General features: G+C 40.7%; 1 protein-coding gene across 3 annotated transcripts in view; it reads right to left on the reverse strand.

Annotated features, from left to right (window-relative positions):
- Positions 1 to 1634: 1634 nt before the first annotated feature.
- LOC311296144 (complement factor H-like) overlaps positions 1635 to 26731 on the reverse strand; it is a 39212-nt gene continuing 14115 nt past the window's right edge. Inside the window, exons 1-16 of one of the 3 annotated variants that reach the window (XM_084417808.1) lie at positions 16634 to 17052; positions 16268 to 16435; positions 16064 to 16169; positions 15878 to 15954; positions 15519 to 15701; positions 15238 to 15405; positions 14256 to 14450; positions 14003 to 14176; positions 13738 to 13917; positions 12235 to 12408; positions 11973 to 12149; positions 11239 to 11412; positions 10974 to 11153; positions 5596 to 5772; positions 3859 to 3903; positions 1658 to 2688 (exon numbers count right to left, since the gene is read on the reverse strand). In XM_084417808.1, the coding sequence (XP_084273934.1) occupies positions 3896 to 3903; positions 5596 to 5772; positions 10974 to 11153; positions 11239 to 11412; positions 11973 to 12149; positions 12235 to 12408; positions 13738 to 13917; positions 14003 to 14176; positions 14256 to 14450; positions 15238 to 15405; positions 15519 to 15701; positions 15878 to 15954; positions 16064 to 16169; positions 16268 to 16435; positions 16634 to 16781 (2289 nt within the window). In that variant the 5' untranslated portion in view covers positions 16782 to 17052 and the 3' untranslated portion in view covers positions 1658 to 2688; positions 3859 to 3895. Of the gene's footprint in view, positions 2689 to 3858; positions 3904 to 5595; positions 5773 to 10973; positions 11154 to 11238; positions 11413 to 11972; positions 12150 to 12234; positions 12409 to 13737; positions 13918 to 14002; positions 14177 to 14255; positions 14451 to 15237; positions 15406 to 15518; positions 15702 to 15877; positions 15955 to 16063; positions 16170 to 16267; positions 16436 to 16633; positions 17053 to 26731 lie in introns of those variants that run through there. The other 2 variants (XM_084417809.1, XM_084417810.1) reach the window with 2 other exon arrangements.

Raw genomic sequence — 26731 nt, forward strand, 5'->3', positions numbered from 1 at the left:
GTAGAGTTTTTGACAGCATCAGTAATAATGTATATACGATGGGCTATAGCCTATATTAAATGTTCTAGCCTAAAAATGTTAGACAAGCTTTCTTCCAACTTACCTTCTCCATCACGACCATAGACAGTATATAAACTGGACACAGCGACCCCATTGGATTCAACGGAGACAAGTGAAGTCAATTAGAGGCACTAACTTCCTGATGGTCGAGCGTACTGCGCAGACTCAAACTGAGCTTGACGACGTAGATGTGACGTGAGCAACCCGTCTGTCTTCTAGTGGCAGTGCCAACAGAAATCTGAATCATTCCCTTCCGAAACTTGCAGAGACGGAGAGCGTGAGTAGGAGCTGTCCATGAGCTTGGAGCAGGAGAAACTTTTGCTAAGTATTCTGATTAATTATTTTGTCATTTTGCCTCCATGTCCCCCCGATTGCCCGCGAGCTTCTCCTCCTGTCCATACGGTAATTCTCTACTGTGCGACAGAGAGTCGCGTGGTTATGACGCAATCGTTAGCTTATTTTTACAAAAACTGCTTCTACGGGGCCATAACGTAAGATACAAGGTAATGGAGCCTTTTATACATTTTCGTGTTTCTTTAGAAATAAATAATGGACAAATGGAGTCTTTAAACGCCTCAGATGTAAAGTTATTCGCTGTCAAAGTGACGCCAAAATGAATGGGAGTCAATGGGATGCTAACAGCAGGTGATGGTCTGATAGCCAATGGCGGCGCCCGGGGAAGCTTCAACATAATATGAAACGCTGCCCCCCTGATCACGACGTGTGTTCGCGCGATGTTGTTGGTTACCTAGTGACGAACGTACGGTGGCCGAGAATGTTCCGTCAACTTCCGTGTGTTCGCGCACCTATGTTGCCTAGTAACGAACGCAATCTGGCCGAGATACGTGCTGGCGGCAGGAAACTTCACTTTGTGTGCCTGCGGCTCGTACACAACGTTATATATAAAGCTTGCAGGACAACTTGGTTGGCATTGCCTTTTCAGCGTGAGAAATACACGGTGTGGCGTGTGAGCGTGTGAACTGGTTGAATTGCGTGTGTCTCACGGCCAATGCGTGAGACTTGAGAACCCTGGTCACTGAACTGACTTGAGCTGAATAATGTCTCTATTTGCTTGTTAGAATTTGTTACTATTGTGAAGCTGCTGTGAAACAATCTATATTGTATAAAGCGCTGTACAAATAAAGTTGACTTTCTGGCCTACATGCATATGTGATCAATTTATGTATACGTTTTTTCACACATGATCATTGTGTGTAGGTAATCGGGAAATTATTGTGGCATTAAATGGCAGTGTTTTCTAAATGAAACACAAGAGTTGTTTTAAATGTGTGTAATGTAGAGAACTGTTTAGAGTTTTGCAAAAAGTTTGTTTTACAAATGCAAACTGAGTGTAAAGCATATAGTGTGCTTACAGATTTCCAGACTTGGTCTGAAGATTCGGTATGAGTGAATGGTTTCACTGGCCCTCATTTATCAAAAGTGCGTACACCAAATTTCCAGCGTACACCTGGCGTACACCCAAAACCACGGTGACTTTGAGATTTATCAATATGGACGTTGGCGTACGGCACGCTCAAATCCTACGCCAGCTCAGGAGGTGGTGTACGCACGTTTTGAGTGCGGGAATGCGCAGAAAAACAATTCCTAACACCACAAAACGCACTGACAAACTAAAAGATATAATATATTATGACCCACTGTAAAAAAAACAACAACATAGTAATTATAAACTTCAGTGTTTATTTTTGTGCAACATGGACTTCAATGTTTAATTTGTGTGAATTTACCAAAGCATTTGAATTGTAGGCATATGTATTCCTTAAGTTGCGAGCCTGTGCGCTTCACCTGACGTTTCAAGCCTTGTTTATACTTTCGCCTGGCTCCGCAGCGCGAGTCTCCGCAGACTGCGCACGCACCTCCCCAAACGGACGAGGGGTTACTCGACGCGCTCGCCGTTGTACTATTCTTTGAAACGATGGTTAGGCCAGGGTTAGGCCCGGCAGGTGTGCACGGACTGGGTTTAGTAATGAAAGGCTTTCAATGACCAAAAAAAATAATTCAGACTGACAAAATAATAAAAATGCCATTCTTCTTATTTAAAATAATAATAATAATACAAATAATAATAATAATAACGACATTCTTCTTCTAAATAACAATAAGCGTCATCATTAATAATAAAAATCTAGAAATCAAATTTGTTTCTTTCCACTTCCCTGGTTTCGCTTTCTCTTTCTCAAAGAAGTTTCTCTTCTTTGCCGTCTTCCGTGTGTCCATGGCGTAAAATGAGGGCGTGGGGGGAGCGGAGACTTGAATATATAGGGGCGTGTTATTCTAATGACGATCGATTTCAGCCGCGGCATTTATCAAGGGCAGGTATTGCGTACACCAGAATTTCAAAGGTACGCACAGCTTCATAAATCAGGCGATGAGAAGAGTGTAAGCAAAATTTTACGCCAATATATACGCCCGTTTCTACGCAAGATTGATAAATGAGGGCCACTGAGTGGGCTTTAAGTACCACTTTTAGTGTGTAAGGAATAAAAAAAAAAACATCTGTCATATTACTGTAACATGAGCAAGTAAATTGAAGCATCAAGCAAGTGTGTGTGTGTGTGTGTGTGTGTGTTGCTCTGCCACAGCGTGTCTGTCCATCTTCATTCAGATCTGTGGGATAATCAGATCTTAATAAAGAAAACTATGATAAATGCAGTTACTTGTGAACATTACTGTTGTTTTTAACCTTTAATCAGTGTTTGGGGTCATTATGACCCCACTGGACTTTTCTTTCATTTTTTTAAAATGTTACCTTCATCTCAGGGGCATGAAACTCTGGGACTTTTCCTAAATAACCTATCTAAACATGCACAAAAAAACTGGGCTTGATTTGGTTGTTCTAAAGGTGTGTAATTTTTTTTTTACCTTTTAAGGTGTTTGGGGTCAAAATAACCCCACATTGAAAATGAATGGGAAAATTAAAAAAATGACTTTTTTTTTACTTTTGTTTGTCAAAAAAATAAAATTAAATCCATTATAAATCTGAAAATTTCTACATATAAACCAAGGTCTCTTGTTATCTCTTGAAAACAGCACACGTCCAAATGATCTGACGGCGCGGGCGGGTATAGATATATACATAGATGTCGCCTTGGCTACTGCAGTTCATTGGAACGAAACCGTAGCCAAGCGACATCTAGTGTATATATCTATACCCGCCCACTGGCGGGTATAGATGTATACACTAGATGTCGCCTTCGCTACTGCAGTTCATTGGAACGAAACCGTAGCCAAGGCGACATCTATGTATATATCTATACCCGCCCGCGCCGTCAGATCATTTGGACATGTGCTGTTTTCAAGAGATACAACGATATAAATACTGTTCGTTTTCTCACACAAACCGCTCGTTTCGTGTCTTAGGCCATCAATGTGTACTTATGATGGGGAATTGTTTCATTTGGACGTGGGGAATTGTTTTAATTTGGACTCTGTGCTTGTGTTTTGAGACAGTGACCATAGACCTGCATTATATGACTGACAGACAAGAACGGTTTGACCTAAAAATATCAAAATTGAAACTACTGCGGAAACAAAGACACCTACATCTTGGATGCCCTTGAGGTAAGCTAAAACATATCAAAAATTTATTTCAAAGTGAACTATCCCTTTAAGTGTTGTCCTTTTTTAACACTGATTAAGGGTTAATCAGTTTACACTTCATTACAGGATCTTTATCCCATTCTAATTTTGCACTGCAAAATAACTCTGAAAACAGAAATTAAATTATTGTAAATCAAATGTGGTTAGTACATTATCAAAATGTTTAATAGTTTTTACCTCAGTGTTTTACTCCAGCTTTCTTTCAATTTATGTCTTACTGACCTGAAGAAAAGGAGAAGAAAAAAAAAAAACATTTTATTTTCAATATTATCAATAAAATACGTTTTTTTTTTTTTTTTTTTTTTTTATTCAGTAAGGATGCATTAAATTGACCAAAAGTGACAGAAATGAGATTTCTAATGGTACAAAACATTGTCTATTTTAAATAAACTCTGAACTTTTGAACTTCCTATTTAGTTTAGCTGTCCGTAACATAAAACATAAAAACCTCAACAAAAGTAGATTATTAATTATTATCAGGATGATAAAGATCAGGGATGGAAATTAGCACCCGCCACCAGCCAAATGCGGGTGATTTTGTGTTGTGGCGGGTAAACTCGCTTCACCTACCGGCCACCGTGGCGGGTAAATAAAAATATACTGTTTCACACAGACGGCGGACACTTTTAGAGGACATAAGTGTACGCTGAAATAAAGTCTTTCACCTCAGAAAAACGGACTTTCTTGTCCTGTCACGTCAGCCGTTATCCTGTTCTCGTAGCGAACACTCTTCAATTGCACGTGCATCCGGCGGCGCGCGCTGTGTATCCCCTCACTGTATATAAAGTGCAAAATAAACTACGAGCATGCAACGCCGTTACGTTGTAAATTACACAAAATAAAAGTAATGCAGGGATGATTTTCATACTATTCACCAGGAGCAGTTTCCATGGTTCATTAACAGTTATTGTTAATATTGTGTATTCACCATGGTAACTGTCGTTTCCATATTAACCCCAAAATGCCACTTTATTTTTCTTTGTGTTATTTTTTATATTTTTAAATGACTATAGTGGCTCATACCAACATTGTGTTAACAAAAACTAGTTTGGGACTGCTATTTAATAGCTTTCGCATAGGCCTAATGTTTATTTATTAGTACTAGTCTTTACCATTAGTCATATTCTTACAATTCATGTTAAGTAAAGGGGGCAGTACTTGTGTGTGTGGAAATAGCCGGTTTCAATAAAACTACTTGTGACATGTCATATTTGGCTTTGACTTTGACTGAACATTTGCTCTCACTTTGCGGAAAAAATATTGGGATATCGTATATCGATATTCAGTCTAAATAATCGGGGTATGACTTTTGGTCCATATCGCCCAGCCATAGTTTCATTGTTGGGACTAAAAACCTAAAACTGGAAGCCATAAAAGACCACGAATCATTCAAATGCCACATCCAGGTAAAAAAGATAAATATATATAAGAGAGAAAGAGAAAATGTCAGTATTTCATTGAGACTTGAGATTAAATAAACTGCTTAAGTATTGTAGATCTTGTAGTATTAATTTTCACATGCAGTTACACATTGTCGGTTAAAAACAAGAAAGTGGCTGGTAAAAACATTGAGTGGCTGGTAGATTTTGAAATCCACCAGCCACAGTGGGCGGTGGACAAAAAAGTTAATTTCCATCCCTGATAAAGATGAGTCTAGATCAGCTGCAGACAAACCTGATGACCTCAACTAATTAACAATGAAAATACACAAATACAGAAATACTGTAATATACAATACATTATTGGCTGTATGTAAATTGTGCCCAAAATTTCAGAGACAGATCATGACACGATTTTTGCTTTGCTGTGAGGAAACAGTTTCAAAACGTAGAATTCATTGATATTGAGAATTCACTTGCAAATTGTATATGTTAAATAATTTGCACAAACTGTAACATTAATATGAGCACATACCAGCACACAGTGGATTTGGTGTCCATCCGTCTTGTGTGCATGTGGCCTCTGCTGACATTTGATAATATCCATACATGCAATAGTAAGATCTTTTTGCTCCCAATTTCAGATCTCCCCAGAAGTAATATTCTGGCCTAGACACACCAGTATGGTCATATGGAACTTCACATCTAATTTCTGAAACAAGATTTACAATATTTTACAGTAATAACATGCAATAAGTTCAGTGCCAAATTCTGAAGTGTTTCTCTATAATCTTACACTCAAAACAATTATAAGCCATTTTTCAAGATTTAGGCATTTCAGTTAATAGTAAAATTCCATCCAATTCAATTAAATAATCCTTACATATTATTCATATTATGAACTAAGAATTTTAAATGATTAAAAACCCTGAGCTTAATAAAACATTTTGTATAAATCTTAAACTTAAATTTAAACATTTTTTTTTTAATGTATGAATACGAATCACATAAACTAAATGATCCATTTCCTTATTCCATTAATATTTATACAAAATGTTTTATTAAGCTCTATTTTTTCTACTCATTTAAAATTCTTAATTCATAATATGAATAATATGTTCAATATCAATTATTAAGTTAAATAATTTGCACAAACTGTAACATTAATATGAGCACATACATAAATTGAGTTATCATTGTGAAAAAAACCCTCCTTGAACTGCCACCTTACCGTGGTGGAGGGGTTTGAGTACCCGAATGAACCTAGGAGCTATGTTGTCTGGGGCTATATGCCCCTGGTAGGGTCTCCCAAGGCAAACAGGTCCTAGGCGACGGGTCAGACTAAGAGCGGTTCAAAACCCCTTATGATGTCAAAAAAAACAAGGACCGTGACGTCGCCCGGTATGGCGCAGCCGGGGCCCCACCCTGGAGCCAGGCCCGGGGTTGGGGCTCGTATGCGAGCGCCTGGTGGTCGGGCCTCCCCCCATGGGGTCCGGCCGGGCTCAGCCCGAAGGAGTGACGTGGGGCCACCCTCCCGTGGACCCACCACCTGCAGGAGGGACCGTAAGGGGCCGGTGCTAAGTGGATCGGGCGGCAGTCGAAGGCGGGGGCCTAGACAACCCGATCCCTGGACGCGGAATCTAGCTCTAGGGACATGGAATGTCACCTCTCTGGCGGGGAAGGAGCCTGAGGTTGTGCGTGAGGTTCAGAGATTCCGACTAGAGATAGTTGGGATCACCTCTACGCACGGCTTGGGCTCTGGAACCACACTCCTCGAGAGAGGATGGACTCTTCACCACTCTGGAGTTGCCCATGGTGAGAGGCGGCGGGCTGGTGTGGGTTTGCTTATTCATAGATGCCACCTACGTCACTACAAATAGAACGCCGCCATATTTGCGACCGACTCGCCCGGTATGGCCGCCCAAACTGCCCATTTGAATGAGAGAGAGAGACAGAGATACCTGGAGAAAATTTATAATTTAGGCTCCGATCCTTATTTTTTACCCCCAGTTTTCTTTAGTCCATTATTATCTGCCCCAGGCTTGCCCCAATTGGCCTTTCATTTAAGTCATAGAGCTTCATGGCGCGCGTTCATGAGAATTGAGGCGATGTCATGAATGAATCTGAATCTGCAGCTGTTCGGCCGGCATGAATGAATCTATCTAATCCGTCCATCAGCACAGCCAGAGACATCAGCCGAATATCATAAAAGACTGCCATATCTGTCCGAAAGAACAGATGTTCAATTACAGAGAGAAGGTTTAATACACACAAATATCGAAATGAAAGAATCTTTCGAATCGAATCTTTTTGAATGATTCGGCTGCGATTAAAAGCTATCAAGACAAGAGGTAAGCTCAGTGATTATAATATAACGACTTAAATTGCAGTTTGTTCGTCACATAAAGCTATCATATGAAAAAATAACGATATTAATATAACGGACGAGTCGTATAAGATCACTTTTATGATACTTTTGTGATGTTTTTTTTGTCTTTTATATAATTTTTTTGCGTGACAGCCCCCAGTAAGCTAATGTTACTCATTCACTTTCATTACATCGACAAAAAGAGTCTCCATTAGGCTACATATTCAAAAATGTCCCTTTGTCTTCCACGGAAAGGCTGAGATTATGCATCGTCTGCAGAGCTAACGTTAACGTTACTTACACAAAATAACATCTAAAGCGCATGTGACGAAGACAATATCTTTATGAACTTCAGAAAAATATTTATTAGATTTAGGTAGGTATTAACTAACATACAGACAGACAGTTATATTCAAAACAACCCCAAATCTTACTAACTTACCATGATAAAGTGCATTTAAACAGATCCAACAATAAAATGAAGACAAAACATTATCTGTCGATATCTGTCTATGTTGGCCACTTAGAGTATAATGGAAATATAATTAACCACAAACCAACATGAGACTTCAAGTCTTTTAAATAAAAGATTCTCTCTTCTCTCTTCTTTTGGTATAGAATAAAATACCAGCTCAGGGTTCCTCTTTCGGCTGTTGTTGCAGCCAACTGCACAACATATTGCAGGCATTACTGAGACCGCCGCGGTCGCAAAGATGGCGGCGCAAAGCTACAGTGACGTCATGTGAATCGAATGAATAGCCCCCCAGCTCAGCCGCCATGTGTTGGAGTTTACCCCGGTGAACGAGAGGGTCGCTTCCCTACGCCTTCGGGTCGGGGATAGGTCTCTCAATGTCGTTTGTGCTTACGGGCCGAACGGCAGTGCAGAGTACCCGGCCTTCTTGGAGTCTCTGGGAGGGGTGCTGGAAAGTGCTCCGACTGGGGACTCCGTCGTTCTACTGGGGGACTTCAACGCCCACGTGGGCAGCGACAGTGACACCTGGAGGGGCGTGATTGGGAGGAACGGCCCCCCTGATCTGAACCCGAGTGGTGTTCTGTTATTAGACTTCTGTGCTAGTTACAGCTTGTCCATAACGAACACCATGTTCAAGCATAAGGGTGTCCATCAGTGCACATGGCACCAGGACACCCTAGGCCGGAGGTCGATGATCGACTTTGTGGTCGTTTCATCCGACCTCCGGCCGTATGTCTTGGACACTCGGGTGAAGAGAGGGGCGGAGCTGTCAACTGATCACCACCTGGTGGTGAGTTGGATCCGATGGCGGGGGAGGAAGCTGGACAGACTCGGCAGACCCAAACGTACTGTGAGGGTCTGTTGGGAACGTTTGGCCGAATCTCCTGTCAGAGAGATCTTCAACTCCCACCTCCGGCAGAGCTTCGACCAGATCCCGAGGGAGTCTGGAGATATTGAGTCTGAGTGGACCATGTTCTCCACCTCCATTGTCAACGCGGCCACTCGGAGCTGTGGCCGTAAGGTCTCCGGTGCCTGTCGAGGCGGCAATCCCCGAACCCGGTGGTGGACACCGGAAGTAAGGGATGCCGTCAAGCTGAAGAAGGAGTCCTATCGGGCCTGGCTGGCTTGTGGGACTCCTGAGGCAGCTGATGGGTACCGACGGGCCAAGCGGACTGCAGCCCGGGTGGTTGTGGAGGCAAAAACTCGGGCCTGGGAGGAGTTCGGTGAGGCCATGGAGAAGGACTATCGGTCGGCCTCGAAGAGATTCTGGCAAACCGTCCGGCGCCTCAGGAGGGGGAAGCAGTGCCCTACCAACGCTGTTTACAGTGGAGGTGGGCAGCTGTTGACCTCGACTGGGGATGTCACCGGACGGTGGAAGGAATACTTCGAGGATCTCCTCAATCCCGCCGTCACGTCTTCCATTGAGGAAGCAGAGGCTGAGGGCTCGGAGGCGGACTCGTCCATCACCCAGGCTGAAGTCACAGAGGTAGTCAAGAAACTCCTCAGTGGCAAGGCACCGGGGGTGGATGAGATCCGCCCTGAGTACCTCAAGTCTCTGGATGTTGTGGGGCTGTCTTGGCTGACACGCCACTGCAACATCGCGTGGCGGTCGGGGACAGTGCCTTTGGACTGGCAGACCGGGGTGGTGGTCCCTCTTTTCAAGAAGGGGGATCGGAGGGTGTGCTCCAACTATAGGGGGATCACACTTCTCAGCCTCCCTGGGAAAGTCTATGCCAGGGTACTGGAGAGGAGAATCCGGCCGATGGTAGAACCTCGGATTCAGGAGGAACAGTGTGGTTTTCGTCCCGGTCGTGGAACACTGGACCAGCTCTATACCCTCTACAGGGTGCTGGAGGTTTCATGGGAGTTTGCCCAACCAATCTACATGTGCTTTGTGGATTTGGAGAAGGCATTCGACTGTGTCCCTCACGGCGGACTGTGGAGGGTGCTCCGGGAGTATGGGGTCCGGGGCCCTTTGCTAAGGGCTATCCGGTCCCTGTACGACCGGAGCAGGAGCTTGGTTCGTATTGCCAGCAGTAAGTCAGACTTGTTCCCGGTGCGTGTTGGACTCCGGCAGGGCTGCCCTTTGTCGCCGGTTCTGTTCATAATTTTTATGGACAGAATTTCTAGGCGCAGCCAGGGGCCGGAGGGGGTCAGGTTTGGGGACCACACGATTTCATCTCTGCTCTTTGCGGATGATGTTGTCGTGTTGGCCTCATCAGACCAGGACCTCCAGCATGCACTGGGACGGTTTGCAGCCGAGTGTGAAGCGGCTGGGATGAGAATCAGCACCTCCAAATCCGAGGCCATGGTTCTCAGTCGGAAAAGGGTGGTTTGCCCACTTCAGGTTGGTGGAGAGCTCCTGCCTCAAGTGGAGGAGTTCAAGTATCTTGGGGTCTTGTTCACGAGAGAGGGAAGGATGGAACGGGAGATTGACAGACGGATCGGTGCAGCTTCTGCAGTAATGCGGTCCCTGTACCGGTCTGTTGTGGTGAAGAAGGAGCTGAGCCGCAAGGCAAAGCTCTCGATTTACCAGTCAATCTACGTTCCTACTCTCACCTATGGTCATGAGCTGTGGGTCATGACCGAAAGGACAAGATCCCGGATACAAGCGGCCGAAATGAGCTTTCTCCGCAGGGTGGCTGGACGATCCCTTAGAGATAGGGTGAGAAGCTCGGTCACTCGGGAGGAGCTCAGAGTAGAGCCGCTGCTCCTCCACATCGAGAGGGGTCAGTTGAGGTGGCTCGGCATCTTTTCCGGATGCCTCCTGGACGCCTTCCCGGGAAGGTGTTCTGGGCATGTCCCACCGGGAGGAGACCCCGGGGAAGACCTAGGACATGCTGGAGAGACTATGTCTCCCGGCTGGTGTCCCCCCGGAAGAGCTGGAGGAAGTGTCTAGGGAGAGGGAAGTCTGGGCATCCCTGCTTAGACTGCTGCCCCCGCGACCCGGCCCCGGATAAGCGGTAGAAGATGGATGGATGGATGGATGGATGGATGGATGGATGGATGGATGGATGGATGGATGAATATTGAAAAAGTTATAGTATCTGTAATATACGTTACTGTAACATACCAGTGCATTGTCGTATGCCTGTCCATTCATTCGGGGAATTACAGGTGATTTGTACAGGCTGCTCTGGTTCAAACCCAGGACGACATTTATATTGTATTCTTGAATTGATGTTGTAGTAGTGTGTTCTCTGATCTCCCACAATCTCTGCATTTGGGATGTTTGGTGTTGCACACATGTTTACTGTAAACAAATATCCATCATTAATTAGAATTCATATTATATGATAATCATTTGCACAAACTGTAACATCAATATGAGCACATACCAGCACACAGTGGATTAGGTGTCCATCCGTCTTGTGTGCATGTGGCCTCTGCTGACATTTGATAATATCCAGACATGCAATAGTAAGATCTTTTTGTTCCCAATTTCAGATCTCCCCTGAAGTAAGAGTACAGTTCATACACATGCTGGCCATGTGGAACTTCACATCTAATTTCTGAAACAAGATTTACATTATTTTACAGTAATAACATGCAATAAGTTCAGTGCCAAATTCTGAAGTGTTTCTCTATAATCTTACACTCAAAACAATTCTAAGCCATTTTTCAAGATTTAGGCATTTCAATTAATAGTAAAATTCCATCCAATTCAATTAAATAATCCTTACATATTATTCATATTATGAACTAAGAATTTTAAATGATTAAAAAACCTGAGCTTAATAAAACATTTTGTATAAATCTTAAACTTAAATTTAAACATATTTTCTTTTTTTTAATGTATGAATACGAATCACATAAACTAAATGATCCATTTCCTTATTCCATTAATATTTATACAAAATGTTTTATTAAGCTCTATTTTTTCTACTCATTTAAAATTCTTAATTCATAATATGAATAATATGTTCAATATCAATTATTAAGTTAAATAATTTGCACAAACTGTAACATTAATATGAGCACATACATAAATTGAGTTATCATTGTGAAGATATTTAATGATTTGAATATTGAAAAAGTTATAGTATCTGTAATATACGTTACTGTAACATACCAGTGCATTGTCGTATGCCTGTCCATTCATTCGGGGAATTGCAGGTGATTTGTACAGGCTGATCTGGTTCAAACCCAGGACGACATTTATATTGTATTCTTGAATTGATGTTGTAGTGTGTTCTCTGATCTCCCACAATCTCTGCATTTGGGATGTTTGGTGTTGCACACATTTTTACTGTAAACAAATATCCATCATTAATTAGAATTCATATTATATGATAATCATTTGCACAAACTGTAACATTAATATGAGCACATACCAGCACACAGTGGATTTGGTGTCCATCCGTCTCGTGTGCATGTGGCCTCTGCTGACATTTGATAATATCCAGACATGCAATAGTAAGATCTTTTTGCTCCCAGTTTCAGATCTCCCCTGAAGTAAGAGTACGGTTCATACACATGCTGGCCATGTGGAACTTCACATCTAATTTCTGAAACAAGATTTACAATATTTTACAGTAATAACATGCAATAAGTTCAGTGCCAAATTCTGAAGTGTTTCTCTATAATCTTACACTCAAAACAATTCTAAGCCATTTTTCAAGATTTAGGCATTTCAATTAATAGTAAAATTCCATCCGATTCAATTAAATAATCCTCACATATTATTCATATTATGAACTAAGAATTTTAAATGATTAAAAAACCTGAGCTTAATAAAACATTTTGTATAAATCTTAAACTTAAATTTAAACATATTTTCTTTTTTTTAAAGGGACAATGTGTAGTTTTTTAGGTATTTTATTATCTAAAATCAATATTTTTAGTCATAAATATGTCCTCAATGGTGTACAAATACCTATGCCAATGATCTGAATTATCCTCGTAAACGAAGAATTTATCATCTTTATATACATGGGACGGGTAGGTCCACGGAGGCTTCCATGTAGTTCCGCCATCTTGAAAAACTATAATAGCAGAGAGGGACAAAAAGTACTAGGCCAACGCGTTTCCACAACGCGTTTTCGTTCAGAGCCAGCGTCACGTGACTGAAACCAGCAGAAACGGAGGAGCAGAGCAGTGAGAGACGCTTGTCACTGCCCCGGCAAGTTTAAAAGGCTTATTTATAATGGAGGACCATACATATGCTGAGTCACAGGATAAGGAGTCCTTGTCGTCGAAAAAGTCCAAAATAGACCGTAAAAGGAAACGTGACCGGAGATTACAAAAAACAAGGGTTAATGTCGGGATAGCTTTTTCCAGGTGGAAAGACCTAATGCAGCAGAAAGCTTTCAAAAGAGACGCTGAAGTTGCCTGCTTTCTTCTCGACAGGTAAGTCTGTTACGGTCTTGAAATAACAAACCTGTTCACCCGAAGGAAAACTCAAATTAGAAGACATCCTGTCACAGCTTTTTGGTACATAACGGCTACCGTAGATGCAACGCATTTGAAAAAGCGAGGCGCTGGAGAGCACTATTCGTTTGAATGCAAAATACAATTTCACCACTAGATGGGAGAAATTCCTACACAATGTCCCTTTAATGTATGAATACGAATCACATAAACTAAATGATTCATTTCCTTATTCCATTAATATTTATACAAAATGTTTTATTAAGCTCTATTTTTTCTACTCATTTAAAATTCTTAATTCATAATATGAATAATATGTTCAATATCAATTATTAAGTTAAATAATTTGCATAAACTGTAACATTAATATGAGCACATACATAAATTGAGTTATCATTGTGAAGATATTTAATGATTTGAATATTGAAAAAGTTATAGTATCTGTAATATACGTTACTGTAACATACCAGTGCATTGTCGTATGCCTGTCCATTCATTCGGGGAATTACAGGTGATTTGTACAGGCTGCTCTGGTTCAAACCCAGGACGACATTTATATTGTATTCTTGAATAGATGTTGTAGTAGTGTGTTCTCTGATCTCCCACAATCTCTGCATTTGGGATGTTTGGTGTTGCACACATGTTTACTGTAAACAAATATCCATCATTAATTAGAATTCATATTATATGATAATCATTTGCACAAACTGTAACATTAATATGAGCACATACCAGCACACAGTGGTTTTGGTGTCCATCCGTCTCGTGTGCATGTGGCCTCTGCTGACATTTGATAATATCCATACATGCAATAGTAAGATATTTTTGCTCCCAGTTTCAGATCTCCCCTGAAGTAAGAGTACAGGTCATACACATGCTGGCCATGTGGAACTTCACATCTAATTTCTGAAACAAGATTTACATTATTTTAATATCATGCAGTAAGTTCAGCACTAAATGCAGAAGTGTTTCTCTATAATCTTACCCGCACAAACAGGCTGATAATCCCACTGCCCATTCTCTCGACATGTAAATGAGTTGATGGTTTCTTTTGTTTGAAAGCTCCAGTGTTCTTCAGTGCAGGTGATCTCCACACTTTCTCCAGCTCTGAAAATAGTTTTTCCCTCTGGGTTGATCTTTTTTACTCCGAATGTGGTTGACTTAAGCTCACAAGTTACTGCTGTACAAAACATAATTATGTAGAAATAAGGGTAAGAAGAGATGAAGCATAACAAATGTGTGAAACTGGATTTTCATGCTTTGTCTTTTGGGGGAAACAAATGATTCTGACATTTGTTTAAAAAAAAAAAATAAAAAAAAAAAACCTAAAATGGAATAAAATATAGCTTGCCATAAATAGAGTACAATTTGAATAAGTCCCTAAATAAGTATAAGCACATTTTTTATTTATTTTGAGAACTATTAGATATATTTGCTAAACTATTATATGCAAATTAAGCAAGCAATTAGAAAGTAGTTATTAGTAGGTTTTTTTTGTGCTGATTTCGTAGTTACCAAATAATAATGATCAGCAAATCCTGTTGCCTCATGATTTCCCCGATTAAAAAAAAAAACAAAAAAAAAAAACGTTGATTAAAACCTAGAAAACAACATCAGCTGGACACTTACAGCATCACAGGAAGAAAGTAAATAATCTCATTCCATTTTCTCAACTTTTACAAATATTGGTGTGTTGACTCCTTTCATCATTTATAAAAAAATCAAACTAAGATCAAGCAAATATTTTCTTGAATGCTTTGGAAATATAAAATGTTAGTTTATTAACTGCATACTTGCTTTATTTTAATATTCAGTTTTGAATTTAAGGTTAATGGCTATCTAATTAAAGAATGTTTCAGTGTGACACTACAGAGTTTTTTGCATAATGAAAGCTATATGGATAGAATGATTTTAGTGTTATTTCACATATGAATTGTTTATTACTGTATGTAACATTGGTGCATTACCATCACATTCTGGGTTCAGAGTCCAGCCAAATTTAGCACATCTGGGGATTCCCTCTCTAGGCTTGAACCCTGGTGAACATCTGTATTTTAATATGGCATCTTTCTGGTATTCTTGCATTTTCTCAACAACATAACCATTTGATATATTTGGTGCTGTGCATGTTATCTCTGTGTGAAAAGCAAGGGAAAGAGAAATAGTTAAATTGGAGTTTTGAATAAAGATCAGAAATCTGTGATCATTGGGTGAAGATACAAACAAACAAATAAACAGTGTAATGAACCTTTGCACTTTGGAACTGGGTGACTCCATTCGCCCGTCTCTGTGCAGTGAATGTCTCTACTTCCGTCTATCTTTTTGTCATTAGATACACACTCAAAGTGAATAACATCACCATAACTTCCCTCCTCTGTGTTGCCCGATGCAATCACATCCCCATCTGTGCGAATGGCTGGACATGTCACAGCTAGGCAATAAAATATAACAATAAATACAAAATAAAGTAACCAACAAACCAATCAATTATTTTAGTTATAATTCTCTTGTCATGAGTCACTATAGTTCCGAAATTTATGACTGAATCAAAAGAAATCAAAAATATCAAAAGACAAAAAAGAAAAATAGTTACTGAAGAAAGCGTACCTTCACAGATAGGGAGAGTATTGTCCCATCCTTGAGCTTTGCAGGTACGCTGATTGATTCTGCTTGTCATTTCAAACCTGTGAACACAAGTACAAGTGCACACTTTTTACAAGTACAAGGAGTGTTAAACAGAAAAGGACAGTATGCATGTCATACAAGAGAATAAAAAGCATAAAGCACATTTACCCTTTCTTGCAAGTATACACCACTGTTGCTCCAAAAACAAACTCAGTTCCTGATATAAAACTAAAATCACCATTTGGTGTGTCCCCTGGGTGACTGCATTTTTTCTCTGCAGAAATCAAACAAGTTTTACTCTGCATTGTAACATTGATTTAATAACCAAAAATGATGTAGTCATTGGTGATGTGGAATTGACCATTTTCTCACTTGCACATGGTCGCTCAATGGATGTCTTCCATTGTCCTTTTTCACATTTTAATCTATACATTCCAGTAAAACCTGTCGTGCAGCTCAGCCTCACTGTTTCACCATCATCGTATGACTCTTTCGCAACTGGTTCTGTGTTTTCATAGATAATATCCTCTTTATGACATTCTGAGAAACACAAACAAATGTTACACAAAGATGTAACTTTGTACATTAAATGCTGAAGCACATGCAAAACTAGGCAACACTTTCTAAATCTACAGTTTGGGAAGTGCATATAATATAACATTTATATTCAAGTCAATACAATCTAAATTAAAAAGACATTTAAATAAATAACAACAACAACAACAAAATATCACTTGCCTTGACATCGAACACAATTTAAGGAAAACAACCAAAAGACGAAGCCGAGGAGTTTTACAGGAACTCTCATTTTGATCTCAATTCCCAAGTGTCTTTGTTGGTCTGTCTCTGATACTCTTGTCTGCTTGGGGATCAACAAGTTAATCATTTATCAAAGTCAAAGAGAGGTTTTTTTACCGGACCACTCTGTGCACAAGCAATATTTCATATAAGTAAAAAAAAAAAAAAAACTTATCTGATGCAGCAATTCTTATTTGCCATTTAAACACACCAAAAGAAACGTTACTTGAGTCAAAATCCTTGAGTCATAGTTGTTCAACATAGTTGATCCTCATTATCTCACATAAAAAATAAAAAATAAAAAAAAGAGCTGGAAATGTAAAGGCTGGATGTCATTTACTGGATCTTACTTTTTATGTAAACACTGAATTGTTAAACTCAAAGGTCTTTAACTTTGTTTGCAAATGGTTGTCATGTGATTCTTGGCAAACAATTAATTATGTTCAAAATAGGACATGAAAAATTAATACAAATGTATTTTTTCCCCAATAAATATTGAAAAAAAGAGTTCTTGTGACTGTGAAAATAAATGTAAATCTAAATATTATAAGAAGTTTATAAGTTAAGTTCTGAGGTTTGTGATTTTGCGATTTTTGTGTAAATACTAAAACCCCTGAACTGAATAGATTATTTTATAGCAATAAGCATAACATAAACGTCAAAATTAAATCGACAAAATTCACAAGATAAAAAAGCTTGGTTTGTAGTAACTGATAAACCTATTTTTATTTTTGTAGGGAATATTGTTTATTTGTTAAAATATCTTGCATAGTTGAAGTGTTAGCTTAGTGAGTGAATGCAGTCAACACTAGTGTAAATGGGTCTTGTAATTTTCATTAAAAAACTGATAATTAAAAATATTGTGTATATTTTATGAAGAAAACTGTGGTTCAGTGTTGTATAAAAAAAATATTGAGAACAGTTCACTAAAATATACATTTTCTTAATTTTTAAGGAAACATTCACAGTTTTGAGGCTTAAATTGAGGAACCGATTAAGCTGATAAAATGAAGGGAAAAAGGCTACCTATTTATTTTAAGAGAATTTGATCAATTATGCGGTTTTAGAGACACCATTGTTAGTTCCCAGGATGCTTTGCACATGGCTGGAAATGAAGAGTACATGTTGAAATTAAGTGTTATTTTATGTGTTTTTGAGCAAAGGGAAACATCTGTTAATGTTTAATGTTCAGTTGTTTAAAATAATTTTTTTTTTTTGTCTATTATGTTGAAGTTTTGATCAGAAGATTGTGCAGAAGAGTAGGGCTTATGGTTAGGTTGTGAATAACTGCATGTATTGATAATCTGAAGCATGTTGCTTTGTTCATTGAGCAATAACTTTGCTATAATGCTAGTGCAGTAACAAGTTTGTTTCTGTGCTGAACAGCATACAGTCTTTTAATTATACAATATAAGTCAAAGACAAATATAAACAGGTTATTTCCATTCACTCTAATTCACACACTTTTGAGCATCAACTTGTTATAGACATATTCTAAAAAAAAAACATATTATAGACTAAATAATTTAGGGCATTTTACATTATTTATTCAGGTAAATTCCATGAATGAAATCAAGCCTTATGTTGTTATGCTGTAATGTTGTTATCAAAAGGAAATAACAATAACATATATATATATATATATATATATATATATATTTTTTTTTTTTTTACAGTGCTGTGATGTTTGTAAAATAAAATGGAGAAAATAGAATGCGATTAATTGTCTTGTTCCTGTTAATTTTCCTGTTCCAAATAATGTCACAATTTTTACCCTTTTTTCTCCGCTCAAAATAATGGATGACTGCTAAATATCTGCTTTAAGAATTCAGTGATCTATTGCACCACCAAGTGGTCCTTCTGTAAAGTTAAAATTTATGACTGCATTTATTATTTAAAAATATACACCATGATTTTAATGTATATTGTCTGCGACAGACAAAAAGATTGTCAGCAGTTTCATCAGAATATTAACCAACCAATCTCTGATCCTGTGGTTAATATGTAAAAGGTTATAATAGAAGGGAGCACTAGTCAATTATTTTCCCCACAGTCAAATGCACTTTGTAATGTCACATATATTAACCAAGTATTTTTGTACATTTTACAATGATATCTGTATGAATTTGTAGTCAAGTGTACCAGCTCTTAAGCACTATTTTTTTAATATAATAAATGTCTGACTGTACATTATCCCACTGATTGCATGGCTACTCACCAGATAAAAATAAAACAAAATACGTAGACATCAAATATTAAACTTATCTGTATATTATTCTAAAGCTTCTGCAAAAAATACTAGTCCATTACAAAACAACCTTGCAACACGACGAACACCACAACATGAGTACAGTATAGTATAGGGGTTGCACAGACTAGTCAACTTTTCAACTTTAATGCTCTGCTGTGACATTTTACATATTGCATTGTCATTTTGCATATTACATTTATGCAAAAACAAGGCACATGTGACCTGGATAACGCTAAAAAGGACACGCAAGGAATAACTAAGGCAGTGGGGAACACAGCAGACCTCCAGAGGTCCGGAGACAAACAACAGGAGGCAGGATGCTAGCAAAATGAAAAGCATTTTGAGTAGAGTTTTGCAGAAAACATTGAGAAAAGAGGAATGTGTGTGAAAAAAGTGAAATGTTTAGAGAAATGTGTCTTTGTTTCTAGAACTGAATGAATGGTTTGGGATTTTGGGCCAACTGAATTAGTTATAGTTTATTAAGTCAAGTCAATTAACAATCGTGAAAAACTGAAACTTAAGCAATTTGTTCCCTTTCAAAAGTTACATTCAATGCTGCACTGAAGTGCTTTGGGAACAACTTTGTGTGACCAGAGGGCTGTTCCATGAAACAAGATTAGAATTCAAGCCAGGCTTATTTTGGTTAGTCAGACTTATTGTTTGGTGGATTCTTTTTCATAAAGCAAACTTAAAATAGTTCAAACTCAGTTACTCTGGCAATTTATGCATGGGAAACTAACCTGGTCAAGGGCAGGCTAACTTTTAGGCTAAGCCTGAGTTGTTACACCGTTCCTCTAACACTCACCTACAGGAACACAATGATATTACCACTGACTCTCTCGCATACCATTATTTGACTAACAACTATCAGTCCAAAAATAAATATACAGGATACAGAAAATCAACTTAATTAAGTCTACAATGATAAATGATACAATATAGACCTACAAACGTGTTCAATTATATTTTATATGAATTTGTATTTATTTTATATATATATATATATATATATATATATATATATATATATTAATACAAAATGTTACGACCCGTGAGTTTTGTGTGCGTGTTTTGTGTGTGTTGCTGTGGGTGTTTTCTGTCTCTCTCTTCTGCAGGTGTTTTGAGTCTGGCGCGGTGAGAATCCCGCAGCTGAAGCGGATCAGTGGCAATTAGTGGGGTGTATAAGTTGAGCCAGTGAAGTGCTCTCGAGTCTCTCACTTTTCCTGGGCGGCTCGCGTCAGACTGTGTGAACTACTGTGTGGATTACTGTGTGGATTACTGTGTGGTTTGTAGCGCGATCTGCTCGGTGCTGATCTTAGCTTCTCCCTACTTCATCTGTCAAGTGACTCTGTGGAGGCAGCTGTCGGACCGGGGTTCCCGATCAGCTGGAAGTCAGCGTTGTGAGCGGGGAGGGGGGCAATCTCCGCGTGCGTTTCAGCAACGCGGTGGAAGCCGTGGAGACAGTATATTGTGTTGCACTTTTTTTATAGATTTTTTTTTTTGGTAGTTTACTTTACATAAGGCTGAAATAAATAAATACATGAACTTGATACATGTTTTGAGTCATCCTTGGTTTTTCCACCGTGTGTGTGTGTGTGTGTGTGTGTCCGTGTGTCCGTGTGTCCCCATCGCCGTCCCCCCCCACCCTAGACAAGCCGGGGACTTAACAAAGTGGGGGCTCGTCCGGAATATTTCTGGAAAACCGGGATGCTTGATTCATGTTGTATGTATGGTGATTTAAGCTTCATATTATATTTGTGACTATTTTTGTTTATGGTAACGTAATCATTGTTACCCCGAGTGAATTTCCACTTGAACTGCTTCCTCAGCTTAGCACAGGGTAGTGTCCAGCTGGGCTGAAACAGCCTTTCCATCGGGCACTAGTTTATTATTTTGCCTTTTTTGTTTTTGTAAGTAAATCCTGGGCGGAGACTATGTTTCTCCAAAGGGGGCTGGCGTTTCAGGGTTTTGACCGCTGATGTACTGCCTGTAAGTCGCCTCGAGCCCGGTACGCCTCTGAAGATAGATCGGTAAGTTTGGTGAGGCAGGTGCTGAGGAGGTTTGTTCTGTGGAGGGAGGCGGTTTGCCTGTTAGAGGGGTTAATATCAATCATTGGGTTAGCTTATTTTAGGTGTTTTTTGTCATGACAGGTTTTGACTTAAATGTTTTTGTGTTCAGTCCAGATTTTAACCAGTTAGATAAATGCAAGAAAACTGAACTCCATGACATTGCAGACCATTATGACATCTCTGTGTCCACTTCCCTAGGGAAAGCTGAACTTAAAGCGGTAGTTTTAAATGGACTTATCAGTAAAGGGGTTATCACATTACCGGTAATTATGAGCAATCCTGACCCAGAGCAGAGTGTGGTGGGGGACCAACTTGGTAATGGGACTCCTGCTGGTCAACGGGGGGTACAGATAGGGAAGCCCGTAACAATGCCCCAATTTGTGCCATTCTCAGTTGAGTCATCTGCTGGCTCTAAGCAGCATGGGAGCAGACGAGTTTGCGCTTCTGCATAAGGCCACCTTTATTAAGCGTGATGCTCCTTCACAAGTAGGTTTTCAAAAAACTGAACAGCTGGTTCATAAGCCCCTTGACAGTCGTCCCAGTTTAGCTTCCATTCAAAAGGCAGACAGAGTATTTTTTTTTTTTTTTTGTCGTAAGGCAGGACATCTAATTGCTGAGTGTAGAGCTTGGAAGGGTCAGCAACCCAGTCCAAATCAAAAACAACCAAAGGGGGTGGGGTTGATTAAAATGTCTCCCCGGCCCCAGGGGCTAGAGCCTGAGATGCGTGAGACTGATGATTGTTTTAAACCTTTTATTTTTAAAGGTTTTGTTTCTTTGACAGGGAAAGCAGAAGACCAGCGAAGAGTGGGAATACTGCGGGACACAGCCTGTTTGCAGTCACTAATGCTGTCTGGCACTCTCCCTGTGTGTGACAGTTCTGATGTAAGTGCAGTGGTGAGAGGTATTGAGATGGGTTTTGTACCACCGGATTTTTGTTCATTCTGATCTGGAAACTGGATTTTTCACGGTGGGTGTACGTGCAGGGTTTCTGATAGAGGGTATTGAGGTAATAATTGGGAACGATATTGCTGGGGGAAAGGTATTCCCTGTTCCTAGGGTGGTCAGCAATCCTATCCCTGAGTCTGAGCAGGATGGGTTGGGGAGAATCCATCCTCATATTTTTGTAGCCAGTGTGACTACAAGAGTGCTATCTCGTAAAAAGACCCAGGAAATTAACCTGTCTGACTCACTTTTTGCCTCTATTTTTTTCTGAGGAGGGTGTGACCCATAATGATCCTGTGAGCTGCAAGGTGGACAAGGCTGAAAAGGTAGTGGACTCTGTGGGTAAGTTTGATCTTGCACCTTTGCCGCTCACTCCCAATGCTCTGATAACAGCTCAAAGGAGTGATCCCTCATTGATTAAATGTTTTGCTTCGGTGGTCAAAAAAAGGGGTAACGGTAAACAACCTTTCTTTATGGATAACGGGGTATTGATGCGCAGGTGGGTTTCTCAGGCAGATGATGCAGGTATGGAACCAGATATCGATTGGAAGGTGGTTTGCCAGGTAGTTGCACCGGCTGACTGTCGACAGCAGATATTGTCATCGGCACATGAGCATTTATGGGCAGGTCATTTGGGCATTAGTAAAACCTACAACCGTGTACTAAAACAGTTCTTTTGGACAGGTCTAAAAACTGATGTGACCCGTTTTTGTAAAACCTGCAGGACTTGTCAAGTTGTCGGCAAACCAAATCAGCCTGTTCCACCGGCCCCGTTACAGCCCATTCCCGTAGTTGGTGAACCATTTGAACACGTCATGGTTGACTGTGTAGGCCCGTTACCTAAAACCAAAGCCGGTAATCAGTTTCTGCTCACCATGATGTGTGTTGCCACCCGATTTCCAGAAGCTATTCCCCTACGGAGAATCACAGCCGTATTAGTAACCATGGCACTAGTCAAATTTTTCACTACATATGGGTTGCCCAAGGTGGTACAAACTGATCAGGGAACTAATTTCCTTTCCAAGGTGTTCAAACAAACTCTCAGCTCATTAGGAATCGCTCACTCAGTGTCTAGCGCCTATCACCCCGAGTCACAGGGAGCTTTGGAACGCTGGCACCAAACGTTAAAGTCCATGTTGAAAAAATACTGCCATGAGACGTGTAAAGACTGGGATGAAGGAGTCCCTTTTGTACTTTTTGCTGCTTATGACACAAAGCAAGAGTCTTTAGGTTTTAGTCCAGTCAAGCTTGTTTGGCCATAACGTGCGTGGTCCGTTAAAGATGTTGAGAGAAAAGATGGTGTATGATGAGTCTCCTAAAACTAACGTGTTGGATTTTGTTTCCCGGTGCAAGGAGCGGTTACATCGTGCTGTGGAGCTGGCAAGGGAGTCACTTTCTTCCACACAGACCCATATGAAGAGGCGGTTTGACAAAAAAGCAGTTGAACGGCAGTTCAATGCAGGTGACAAGGTATTGGTCTTGCTGCCCGTTTCTGGGTGTACCCTTCCTGCCAAATTTTCAGGGCCATATGATGCGGAAAGGAAGTTTTCAGAGACAGATTATATCATCCGTACACCTGACCGTAGACGAAAAACACGCCTATGTCATGTAAACATGTTGAAGCTTTTTCATTCTAGAGATTGAGACTCCAACGGTGGCAGTGGTGGGAGTTACATCTCTTGTTAATGACTGGTCTGAGCCTGATCTAGCAACGCCATGTGAAGACCATATGTGTGGCAGGTTGGCTAACTCTGAGTTCATGGCTACTTTAGTTCAACAATTGTCTTGCTTACCCACATCTCAACGACAGGATTTGATTGATTTACTTCGTGCTCACCCTTCCATTTTAGGTAATGTGCCATCCCGCACCACGGTGCTGGAGCACGATATTGACGTGGGTGACGCTAGACCTATTAAGCAGCATGCTTATCGCTCTCCGATAGCCAAACGAGAAGCGATGCAGAGAGAAGTCAGCTATCTGGCAGAACACGGCCTAGCCAAGACTAGTTACAGTCCGTGGAGCTCACCCTCTCTGCTAACGCCTAAGTCCGACGGAACACTTCGTTTCTGTACTGATTTTAGAAAGGTGAATGCAGTTACTGGGCCCTATTTTAACGATCTGAAACGCAAGTGTCAAAGCGCAAAGCGCAAGTAACTTTGTGGGCGGGTCTTGGCGCTGTTGCTATTTTCCCGGCGGGATAAATGACTCTTGCGCCTGGCGCAAATCTAAAACGGGTTGGTCTGAAGTAGCTTCATTATTCATAGGTGTGGTTTGGGCGTAACGTGAAATAAACCAATTAGAGCGACATCTCACATTCCCTTTAAGAGCAGGCGCGCTTGTTCTAAAGCGGATTCCTATTATAACGGCGGATTTGCCAGGCACACGCCAGGAGCGGTTCAAGGCCGAGGAGACCGACGTTCTCGTCAGGGACGTTGGGGATGGAGAAACACACCCAAATTAACTTCGGTTAAACAGGCGTATGATAATTTGGGTAAATGTGTAAGCTAGATGTATGCTTTTATAATAAAATGTCTATCTATCTATCTATCTATCTATCTATCTATCTATCTATCTATCTATCTATCTATCTATCTATCGTAATAATGTATGATTTGCAAAAATAACTGCTGCGTCTGTGTGTAGATGAGAGAATCAAAGTGTATGCACGTTGTGCACACGCTACATTGATTAAGGCCAAGCATGCGCCCTTAAAATAGCATATGAATAACATGCGCAACGCGCCACTGACTTTAAACTGTTTTTTTTTCGGTCAGTGGCGCAATGGTTTTTTTGCAGTGAGAGGCGCCTATTTTCAATTGATTTCCTATGGCAGCGAGCGTTCTGCGCGCTGTTTATGCGCCTGCTGCGCCTCGCGTTTTACCGCCTGCTGCGCCTCGCGGTTTTGAAGTTGAAAAAAAAGCAACTCCGAGTGGAAAAAGCGCCGATGCCATCGCGTTTTTTTCCACTGTCCAATCGAATGAAGTGAGAGGCGGGCCTTCCGTTTAAGTGATGAAAGCTACAGTTGCTTGAACGCCAGGAGAGTGCGAAGATAGAGGATAAACTTGTGGTGCTCTCGCGGGTTACCAGGAGCTTAACGACTTCACGAACCGTAACTACCACAATGTTAACAGAAAGTAAATAAAAGGCTGATTTGACGTTTACTTGACTGACAGGACAGCTGTTTCATTGGTTGCCTAGCAACATAAAAAACGCAGCGCACTGCTCGTTCTGTGTAATGTAAAGTGCTGTGCACCTCGCGTTTTCAAACCTGAAAACCGCGTCAGGTGTGATCGGCCCCTAAAATAGCATGAGGGAACGTTTGCGCCGGAACACGCCTCTTTGCGCTGAACCGCCCCGGGGAGCGCAAGTGTATTTCTTAGTTAACCGACGTGCATCTGTAGAGGGAAAAGTCCGCTTTGCGCGGGGGCAATCTCCGCATGCGTTTCAGCAACGCGGTGGGAGCCGTGGAGACTGTATATTGTGTTGCACTTTTTTTTTTTTTTTTTTTTGTTTACTTTACATAAGGCTGAAATAAATAAATGCATGAACTTGATACATGTTTTGAGTCATCCTTGGTTTTTCCACCCTGGGTATATATATATATATATATGTGGCAGGTCTAATGAAATATATCCTGCCTGCAGGTGGCTGATTAATTCATTTGAGCTCGTCCTATCAGTGAGCTGTAATAGCGCATATAAACAAGCTGGTTAGAGTGTATGGTGTCATGAGGCACCACCCCTTCCCGTGTCGTCATTCAGGGCGACATGCAAGCTTTCGCGGCTGGCATTTGGCTGAGGTTGTACCCTTGATGGTCAAAGTATGGTTGTTTATACTTCATGCCCGGAATGCTTAGTTATTGCCGACGCGCACGCTGTCCACCTGATAGATGGGATGAGCCCACATGCATGTTGTCTGTCTGACTGAGTTGGTCCCCAGAGATCGCACCTAAAAGATGTAGTACGGACCAATGGGTCGCATCTGCACCACCGATTAGTTTCCGTGCGGTTGACTGCGTGGGACTACTTCTGGAGGCGCTGTTGCTTTGCTGCTTTTGCTGTTGCTTTGATCCGTTGTGGACAAAGGACTGAAAACACTGTCCTTTGTGTTTATTTTAGTGTGTGTGCCTCCATGTGAGCCCTTTATTTCGGGGTTGTCTCCGTGTCTTGTGACACCAGGAAAGTTTTCTTTTCGTTTGTATTAGTTTTTATTTTGTATTTTGACTCAGAATTTTGTAATATGTTTAATGTGAAACTGAACATCTCTACTCCAATTTCTGTCTCTTGGAGTGACAATTCTGAGTGTGTTTCAACAGTGACAATTCTGAGTGCGTTTCAACAGTGACAATTCTGAGTGTGTTTCAACAGTGACATTTCTGTTCCAGGAGCTGAGTGCACAAAGCAGGGGCGGATTGTTGGTGGTGGTCTCCCTCACGAGTGTGGTGTGCTGAGTGGTGTGAGTGTGTGTGTACTGGTGTGAGTGTATATGCACAGGCGTACGGAAAAGGTGACTTGTCGTGGAGGCCTTATGTGCCCTTATCCACTGCTCTGCCTCGGCCCCTGTCCTGCTGACTCAGGTCGCTCCATGTGTGCTTGTGGAACCACAAAATTGTCTACATTGAGTGCTGTGGATGTTTGTGCATTTTATATTGATTATTTATCTTTAATAAAATAAATTTATATTTTTGTACCCACGTCTCCTGCCGCCTTACTGTGGACGAACCTGTGTTTCCTTAAATAACAAACTATATTTTATTGTCCCTGGCAAGATTCCAG

The sequence above is a fragment of the Rutilus rutilus genome (genome assembly GCF_951802725.1).
Source record: "Rutilus rutilus genome assembly, chromosome: 8".
Lineage (NCBI taxonomy): Eukaryota > Metazoa > Chordata > Actinopteri > Cypriniformes > Leuciscidae > Rutilus > Rutilus rutilus.